This window comes from Gorilla gorilla, chromosome 21 (genome assembly GCF_029281585.2).
Source record: "Gorilla gorilla gorilla isolate KB3781 chromosome 21, NHGRI_mGorGor1-v2.1_pri, whole genome shotgun sequence".
NCBI classification, from domain to species: domain Eukaryota; kingdom Metazoa; phylum Chordata; class Mammalia; order Primates; family Hominidae; genus Gorilla; species Gorilla gorilla.
The window spans coordinates 35,037,985-35,047,932 of NC_073245.2; the positions used below are offsets into that span (position 1 = coordinate 35,037,985).

Consider the following 9,948-nt stretch of genomic DNA (forward strand, 5'->3'; position numbering starts at 1 on the left):
GCACCCAGTAAACCAGCCTTGTTCCAAGAAGTGGCTCGTGATGGGGAAATGTCCTGGTTTTGCAGAAGGCTCTGCTCCCTCCCTCTCCATTACCCAAGCTCCCACACATGACCCTCTGGCAGAAACAGCTCTGTGGCACACCGTGAGACTGAGGATTAGCAGCACGGGGCCCCTCCACTGGCAGGCTGGTCACTACTCATTAGATGCCAAAGCTGAGCCCCTTCTGGCAACCCTCAAGCCAGCTCTCCTCACTCACTGGCCCATCGGCGGGTCCCCAGGTATGCAGGGACATAAGCCCCATGAATGGTTTTGGGGGCAGCAGCACCCACTCACCTGGTCTCTCAGGGTCACCTCTGTAGCCTGTTTGTAAATTACACCTCAGAAAATGTAACAAATGTAGACAGATTCCAGGAAAAAATTACTAATACTAGTAACAGACACAGGAAAGTTCTTTGAACTACTATTAACAGAAAAATAAAAGAGAAGACATGCCCAAAAAATAGAAGAAAATAAAAACAAGAAGACAAACTAAGAAGGGGATCAGTGGCAGACCTGAATTTACACAACATCTCTGTGTGTGTTGGGGGGCTTGGGGTGCTAACCTCTGTTCACTGTGGTCATGCCAAGTGCAGCATTAACCCCACAATGTTTTGCTGGGTGTTGGGGGGTCTCTTAGGAGCAAAGAGAAGGAGCATACAACCCTGAGATGGTTTAACCCAACCAGTCCTGGGTGCCAATCCTGATCAAGGCCCCACACTGAGCACTGAGGGAAACGCCAGGGCAGATTTGAAGCCCCTGCCATGGGTGAAGGAGACAGATGCAACGTAAGAAACATGCAAAAGTGACCAAACACACAAGGCCGGTGGCGGCAGGCTCATGACACTTGTCCAAACAGGGCACTGGAGCTGAATTTACCCTGGGAAGGCAAACCCTGGGAAGTCAGGAACAGCCTGGGGCTGAAACAATAATTACTGCAAGAGCCTCCACGGAGGCAGCGCCCGCACCACCAGCATCTCCCATTATGGATGGGAGAACAGAGGCCCCGAAAAGTTAAGCTGCCTGGCCAAGGTCACACAGAGGCGGAGCTGGATTCAACGCAGGCAGATTGGCTCCACAGTCTGTCCCACCGCCCCACCCTCCAAAGTCCTCCAGTAACAGTCCAGTTCTTCACCAGGCGGTGAAGAACTGCTCTATGCAACAAGTGGGAGGGAAGCGAGCTTTGCCGGTAGTGGGGGAATTGGGGAGGAGGGATGAATCAGGCTTGGTCTTACAGACAGAAGACAGAACAGTTGAGAAGAATAGTGAGGCCAATTCAGGCAGGCGACAGGAACATGTAAACCCTGAAGGAGATGGAAAAACAACACAACTGCCAGGGAGAAAATTAATACACAGGTACAGCAGATATTAGCCAACGTGGTCCCTAGGCTGAGTCCAGCATATAGTTGTGCTAACCACCCTGACCAGGGTGTGCGGGCATGCGTGTGTGAGTCCAGTCCCATATTTAAAAATCGAGAGCTTTCACATGAAAGCCATGGACTTCTGGCTTCTGAACAATCAGCAGGAGACCATCCCTCCACAGAGGGTCCTACACCCCGCTGCCTGCCTGTCACCTCCAGTGACTCTATGATGCTATGACAAGCCTGGGAATGTCCAGCTGAGGATCGACACTGTCTGCACCCACCATCCCCCCTGGGAGCTGGTCACAAATGCAAATCTTCAGCCCCACCCAGATCTGCTGAGTCCCAACCAGCCTCATAAGAAGCCCCAGGAGATGTGAACCCACTCTCACATCTGAAAAGCTCTGCCTGACATACTTGCTCCACTCCAAATTTGACCCTGGAGCCCCCCAGAAGAGTGGCCTGCCCAGATGTAGATGAGCAAATGCCCTCTGCATGGCCTGGTGACCTGCCCAAGGCCCCAGCCAAGATGAAGCAGGAAGGGCTCGAACCACGCTGGACACTTCACCTTGGCATTCATCTCATCGCCTCACCTGCTCCCACAGCAGCCAGGGCACCAGGACACTCTTCTCAGAGACAGTGACTGCCCAACTTCAAACAGGCCCTCACAGCCTCCCAGCCCAGCAGGACATCCTGCACCATTTTATACCAAGCAGGAAGGCAGAGGTGAGGAAGGTGGAGAGGGGCAGGCCAGCCCCAGGATGGACAGCACCCAGGTGCGGCCGGGTGGCCCGTGAGATAAGCCCTGTGTCCCTGTCTTTCCAGGGCTGACAGGTGGCCTGAGTCCAGCAGATCAGAAGAGAGCCCCAAACACAGTGTCCCCCAGGTGCCTCGCCACATGCAGAAGTGCTCAAAAAGTGGCCACCAAGGCCCCAGTGACCTGCCTCTCCCTGCTGACCGGGCCACATCTGGTGAGCTCCCCTGCCCTCGGGCCTTTGCTGTGGCTTCTCCCTGCCTGGGGCGCTGTGCCCTCCTCACACCCACACTGCAGCTCTCAGCCCAAGGCGCTCACTCTCCCGAGCACCTCACTGTCCCAGACCCTGCGCATCTCCCAACTCTTCCAGATGCTCACTGCCTGCTGCGCTGCCTAGGGCGAGGGCTGAGTGTCCTGCTCAGGTCTGGGTTCAGGTAGCCTGGTCCAGAGCACAGAGCTGAGGAACAGACCACTTGCATCCTCGAGCCAAAGGGTCATATTGAGGTGTAACTGGCACCAGGTGGTCCCCTCATGCCCAAGGGAGGGAGCAGACCTCTTCTTGTCTTTGTGGCTTCATCCCTCAAGTAGAAGACATTCTCTTTTTTGGCCCAAATCAGTGCTTCTCAACCTTGATTGGCATCAGAAGTCCCCAGAGGGCATGTTAGCTGCAGCCAGTGTGCCCCGTCCCTGCTCTGGGCATCCGCATTTCTAACAAGATCCTAGTGATGCAGCTGCTGCTGGTCCTGGGACCCGACTCTGATGATGTGTGCACATGGACCTACATGCACATCCACTTTCTATGCAGATGCCAGATTTCCAATGGTTTTCTTTTTCCTTTGGGACAGGGGTGATTACACATACTTGCCAGCCTCATGAGCCACTGGTTGGCAGCCTGGAGTCACCACTAAAAACTCAGGGTCTAAAGTCCAGCCCCTGTCCAGCCACTCACTAACCACAGACAATGCACATATCATTTAATCCAAGCCCATTTCCTAATCCTTGGAGTGGGTATAATGATCCTTGGTCTGGGTGGGACTGGAAGGATTAGGTGCCATTGGGTTGTTTCTGGCTGTGGGTCAGATGGAGTCAAGGTGTCCCCCAAGAAGGCAAACAGAACAACCCTCCCCCTGTCTTTGTTCTGGCCACCACGGCTGGTGCTCAGACCACACAGGCACCTGAAGAAAGCTCCATGTGGGGTTTGGGGGGACAGTGGCCCTAACACCCATGTGCACATGGCTCTTCACACATAGTTATGGTTCCTGCTAGTGCTTCAATTTCAGGATGAAAAGGTGGAAAGGAGGGGGAGGAAGGAGGTAAGAAGGTGAGGAAGGATGGAAAGGAGGAAGGAAGGGGGGAAGAGAGGGAGGAGGAAAAGAAAATTTTAAAAAAAAATCTGCCCAAAGAACTGGGCAGTGAGACAAGAAAATTCCATTTCTCAGCATTTCCAAGAAGAGTTGGGCGAGGACCCATGGCAATTTAAAGTGTAGCTGAAACTCCACCTCCTATTTCCGGCCTTTCCCAAGTTTCCCAGCACATGATGGATGACCTGTCCTTCGCCTCTCAGAGGCCCACACCATTTCACACTGCCCCATGCTCCCTGGTGGTCCCCATTATGGGGCACAATGCCATTCCCCAAGGGCAGGGACTGCGTCCCTAGGATTCCTTTATCATGGAGACTGGCATTGGGAATTACATCACAATTCCCCTCCCACCCCAGTGTGGACTTACTCATTTTCTGACTTATGGTTCATCTCCTCATTAGAATGTGGGCTCTGTCGTATTGAGCATTTTCTGGATTATTCATAGCTGTACATGAATTGGAGCCTTTATTTCCAAATCTGTGCAATGGGACCACCAACCACTTCATGTTGGTGCCATGAGGATGCAACAAGCCATGTGGAGCAGAGGGACGGCCAGCCAGGGTGCTCCATCTCGCTCACAGATGCCCAGGGCCCCACCCAGGGACTAACACAGCTGGACGCAGTCAGCCAATACCCGTGGCTGGGGCAGGGGTTTGGTATTTTGTTTTAAAAAGGCATTATAAGAGTATTGGGATTTCCATTACAATCCTGACACACACGTAGGAATTTTCAAGTACTCTTGTTGCTTATTTAAATACATCCCTCACATTCACACACCCTAACTGAAAGTGGAACCCAGCATACAGAAATTCAATTTGAATAGGGAGTTACTATTCACAATGGGCTTTTTTTTTTTTTTTTTTTTTTTTTGAGACAGGGTCTCACTCCATTGCCCAGGCTAGAGTGCACTGGCGTGATCTCAGCTCACTGCAACCTCCACCTCCTGGGCTCAAGGGATCCTCCCACCTCAGCCTTCCAAGTAACTGGGACTACAGGTATGCACCACCACGCTCGGCTAATTTTTTTTTTTTTTTGAGATGGGGGTCTCACTACGTTGCCAGGCTGGTCTCAAACTCCTGGGCTCAAGCGATCTGCCCACCTCAGCCTCCCAAAGTACTGGGATTCCAGGCATGAGCCACGGCGCCTGGCCCACAGTGGACTTTCTTTTAATAGCAATCTTCCCTGGCAGGCTTTGAGATATTACGTCAGTCACAAAAATTGTTTTGGACAATTTTCCCAAAGCATCTGTTATTTAAAGTAAGTCATACCTCTGACAGCTGGGGAGGACTTGGATTCCTCTGGAGGATCCTCCTCCTAAGATTAGGGGTTCCTTTTTCATGTAGAGTTCCCTGAAAAACCTTAGAAAAGTTACTTTAATCACTGGAATCACTAGGAGGAAAATGAAGCACAGGCGCACAGCATCTTGCCGCTGTCAGTGTCCTGCCTTCTGAACGATTAGAGGCATGCCACAGAGAGGAAACTACAGCAAACGCAGAGGAACTACAGCAAAAGGGCCTCTATTCCTGCAATTAATCTCCAAAAAGCATCCAAGAAATTTCCCAGTGCTCAATGCTTGGTTACAAAGAGGATTTTTACACTCTTGCTTAAGAGTACACACACTGAAAAACATCACTTAAAATTGGGGGTTTTGAAAATAGAGCTTAGCTGTGTGTTTTGAAAGCAACACATGTCATTACCCTCCGGTTCTGCATTTACAACTTCCTGACATCTTGAGTTGATATGCCACAGGGCAAAAACAGCTGCAGAGCCCTACAAAGGACAGAGCCAAATTTCACAGGTGGGAAAGAATCCCTTTTAGAACCTGGCTCTCCAAAGAACCTTCTGCAAGGCAGTTTTACACAATAGAAGCAAGTCACAGAAGGGCACAGACACTCTGTCTACCCTGCCCGGTGAGTCTCAGACACCATAACCTCACCTGGCTATTGGAGTTGTGGGATGGGCAGGATACTGTGGAGCTTTGAAAGCCACCTCAGCCACCTGCATGCTCTCCGAAGCCTATTCCCCACCTATCCCAGGCTGATCAGATGCAAGCCCATGTGGTCCAGTTCAGATGAAGCTCAGCTCTCTCGGCAGCACTGCCGAAGGCCAAGCACAAGGTCACAGCCTCCCCACATGCTTCATTAATAAATAACAAACGGCCAGTGACTGGGGATGTATAATGTGTTAAGAAAGTGCTGAGTGCCTTACAAGCGTTTCCTCATTTCATTCTAACAGCCCTGGGATGGGTGTGCTGATAGACACTCCCATGGATAACAAAACAGGTGCAAACAGTCAGGTCCCCTTCCCCAGGTCGGAAGATGCCTAATAACATCTGTGCTGGTCTCTTGGACCTCTGGTTGCAGGACATTGCCTGGGCCCAGCCACCATGCTGTGACAAGCCCCAGGAGGTGCTTTGGGCCACAGTTCTGGCTGAAGCCAGCCTGCAAGTTGTCCCAAACCAGGCCCCAGACTTGGGAGTGAGAAACAGGCAGATGACTCCAACCTCAGACACTGAGGAGCAGGAGCAAGTGTTAAATAAAATATATAGGAGGCCACTGGTCTGGACTGAGCTGCATGAGGCCCAATAGATCACACAAAAATGGAGTCACTCTTGCTAAAGTGTGGTGTCACCAAATGGAAACTAAGTTGTTTATCCGGCCTTCTAAGAAACAAGGAGAGTGAAAGATAGCTAAATCTCCAAACAAGCTGGCATGATAAGGGAGCTCCTTCCACTTTCACCTTTACAACAAAAGTAGCTTTGAAATAACCAGTCCACTTTTTGTTCTCCATGTCTGCATTCTTCAGCCCCTTCTGTCTATAAAACCATCCTCCTCTGTTCAGCTCATCAAACATTCCTTCTGTTTTATGGATTGGGGTGTTTCCCAATTCTATAATCACGAATAAAGTGAAGTAAGGTCTTTAAACTAAATTTGTCCTAATTTTGCCCTTTGACATGAGTCATCCCCATCGGGCCCTGTCCAAAGTCCTGACCCACAGACTCTGCGAGGAATATAAAATTGTTGTTATCTTGTGTCACTAAACTTAGGGGTGGTTTGATGTACATCAATAGTAACTAGGACAGAATTCAGTTACATACTGCCCTTGTTTTACAGATGAGGAAACATGCAAAGTACAGTACAGGGAAAGCAAGAAATCAACCCGAGTCATGATTCTAAAGACACCTGGAGCCACGAAACTGTGTTGCGCCATCCACAGCCCATCATTTGCTTGCTGTTTGTTTAATAGGGCCAACGCCAGGACACTAATCCCAATTCTGTTTTAGAAGTGCCTTCATCTGCCCTGGTTTGAGGCGTACAGGCCAGTGGTTCTCAAGCCCAAGTGTCCTCTGGAGCATCTGAAGGGCTCGTTATAAACACAGGTGTCAGGTCCCACCCCAGGGTTTCTGATTCCAGATGTCCAGGATGGGCTCCAGAATTTGTATTTCTCAAAAGTTCTCAGGTAATGCTGATGCTGCAGGTCTGAAGACCATGCGTTGAGAACCACTGGTATTCTTGAGGGGGTGAGGTGAAGCTTTCTTCAAGAGTGATATTCCTTTGGAACAAGCCATCTGACTTTATCACACACAGCTGACAGATCAGACCAAAGTGTTCTCATCCATCCCATGACTTTCTAGATGCTCCCAGAAGAGTCATGGCCTGGCCTGGCCCTTTTTCATACTGTCCCCTCTATGGTTTGCAGACACCGGCAAAGGAAAGAGATATTGCTGACCCATGAACAGGAGGGCACGCACATCCCAGGGGAGAAAGCTGCTGAAAAGCTGTTTTTCAAGTTAGTTTTCTGAAGCTCAATTTCTGGCTAAGGTAGCCATAAAGGCCATATTATCAGAAGAAATAAGTGAAGGAAAAGGAGACAGAAGAATGCTTGCTGACCACACCCTGATCCTGACCGAGCGAGGTTCAGAAGGTCCTTGCTGTTGGCCCCAGGAGGTCCGCCCCACTGTCTTATCTGAGTGGGGCTGCAAGTGTGCACAGGCCAACTGTGAATGTTCCCCATGATCTTGGCCTCATAAGTCCAGAGCAGGTCACTTTCCACCTCTGTCCTTGGGCAAGCTGCTCTAGTCTCCTTCAAGGGCACATTGCCCCAACTCAGCAAACCAAAGGGTTTGGTTTTTTTCCCACTAGTTCAAGGGCACTTGCTGCTGACTCAATGTTAAAGAAAACACTTATCTAGTAAGTGACTCATTTTAATTAAACCAGCAAAGTAATATACAATATCGGGGAGGGGGGGAGGTCCAAAGTTCCTTCCAATTTCTTTGAAAAATAACTGCAAGACACTACCTATAATTGTATGACTATTTCTGAAGTTAATCTAAAATCGCTACTGCTTATGGGTCACCAGTAAGCGCTGGGTCTGCTGCACACCTTGCAGCACTCAGCCTAACCTCTGAGCGTGACTGCCCCCATCCTCACAATGAGGAGACTGAGGGCTGGGGGGGCAGAACAACAGGGACAACTGAGGGAGGAGTTGGAGAAAATGGGGCCCTGGTGACCCTGCCATAAAGACCCGCAGGTCCTTTCTTAAACACTCCCGAATCCAGCAAGCTGATTATGGCCACCCTTCTGGTCTGCATCCCTCTGATCAACACCGTGTCTGCCAGCCCCTCCCCGCAGGCCCCACACCCAGGCCCACCCTGCATCCGGAGCCCACCTCGCACTTGGCACCCACCCTGCGTGGCCAGCCCTGCCTGCAGTTCAGGGCCTCCCCCTCGCTGCCCAGTCAGCGCCTTAGGTGGGTGCGAGGGTGCTGTGTACGACCCCCAGCCCCAAATCTTAGCAGAGCAGCAGGGCCTCTGCTCAGCAAGTTCCAAACAACTGACCACCGGCCAACTGTTTGGGGCCGGTTTCCCGGGACCTCAGACCCCGCGGGTCCAAAGCAGGCCCCAGGTCGCTGGGGTGCAGTTCTCTGAGGCCGAGAACGAGAACGGGGAGGCCGCCGTTACTTCCTTCCCGCCCACAGGCCCCAGGCCCCAGGCCCGCAGCGAAGAAATAACTGGTTCCAGCTGCCACGCCGAGTTTCCTCCTCCCCAGATCGCCCGCCACAGCTCTGTTTGTTTACGTGGGCAGGGCTTGTCCCCAGGCTGATCCCCGGGCACCGCAGCCCGCAGTGACAACCGCCACCGCTTTGTTTTTCCCTCCACCCCGGTATGGGAACGGGAAAGTCCCGACTCCGGGGCGCTCGGGTGTAGCCCGCGGCTCCCCGCCGGCTCTTGCTCAGCGGCGCTATGCACCCGGTAACGCAACTCTGGAGTCCGCAGAGCGAGGAGCCGCGCCGAGCAAGGCCAGCAGCGGGGCGTCCCAAGCGGCCGCCGGGTCCCCGCGGGCGCCGGCCCGAGCTGGGCACGTGGATCTGGGGCCCGATGGGATGAGGGACGGGGTGACGTGGAGCCACTGCTTAGAGCGGGCGGGGCGGACGGAATACCGGAGGGGGGGCCCCTGCAGGGCTGCGATCTGCGCTGGCCGGGGACGGCTGCCGCTGGCGAGAGGCTCCGAGTCCCCTCGGGACCCAAGAGTTGGGGGCGTCCTGGGTCTCCCGAAGCCCACTCACCAGAGACATTTAACTGGCCTCCCAGGAACCAGCCGATCTTGCCAGTGCTGAAGTCGCAGTCCCAGACGGTGTGGTAGGGGGTGTCCCACACGAGAGTGTCCCGCGCCAGAGGCCCCCAGAAGGCTGCCGGCTCCCGGGCTGCCTGTGCACTCAGAGCCGGATACGAGCCTGGCTGTGCTGCTGCTGCAACTGCGGGAGCGCTGCCCGAGGGTCCCGAGGCCGCCCTGCGCGGCGCGCTCACCCCGCACGGCGGCCGCGCGGACTGCCCCGAGAGCCCTCGCAGGCTGCTCAGCAGCCTCCCGACGCTGCGGCCCAGGGTGCGCGCCGCCATCTAGCCAGACTACCTGAGCTCTCTGTGCTCCCAGAGTGGGTGCCTCACGCCCGGGGCGCCCCGTGGAGTCTCCGCGGGCCCCGCCCCTGCTCCGCCCTTCGGCCACCATCCATTCCTCCAGGGCCCCTTCCCGGAGCCCGCCCGGGTCCCACCCCTTCTTCTGCTGCCCGGGAGAGGGGGGGCAGCTTAGGAAGAGGGGAGCAGCGTGGAGAAGGGGTGCAGGGGAGCGCGGGGCGGAGCAGGGTCCCAGGCCCTGGCCCAGGCGCTGTGCTCCGGCGAGACTGCAGTCCCACCCGGACGTTCCTCGCGTCGGCCTGTTTTGGTTTCAGTTTGCACGCTCTCCTGCAAGCCCCGACAGCTTCTTCGAGCTGCCAGAGGCACGTGCGGCCCAGGACGCAGGCTCAGGGCCTGGGGCGAGGGGACCCCCTGGGATGGGGAGGAGCCGGGAGGGAGCCGGCACCAACGTTAAGGGGGCTGGTGCACCCAAGCGCACTGGTGGGTCCCAAGACAATAGGTCGGTCAGTTCCGCATCTCAGAGGC

The 9,948-nt window shown here is 54.0% G+C and overlaps 1 protein-coding gene across 4 annotated transcripts in view; it reads right to left on the minus strand.

Moving 5' to 3' along the window:
- The window catches only part of ACSS1 (acyl-CoA synthetase short chain family member 1), a 54,693-nt gene extending 44,971 nt beyond the window's left edge, over positions 1-9,722 (minus strand). The window contains exon 1 of one of the 4 annotated variants that reach the window (XM_004061918.4): positions 9,078-9,722. In XM_004061918.4, coding sequence (XP_004061966.2) covers positions 9,078-9,408 — 331 coding nt within the window. In that variant the 5' untranslated portion in view covers positions 9,409-9,722. Of the gene's footprint in view, positions 1-4,780; positions 4,942-9,077 lie in introns of those variants that run through there. The other 3 variants (XM_055372898.2, XM_063702059.1, XM_004061919.4) reach the window with 3 other exon arrangements.
- Between the last annotated feature and the right edge of the window lie 226 nt (positions 9,723-9,948).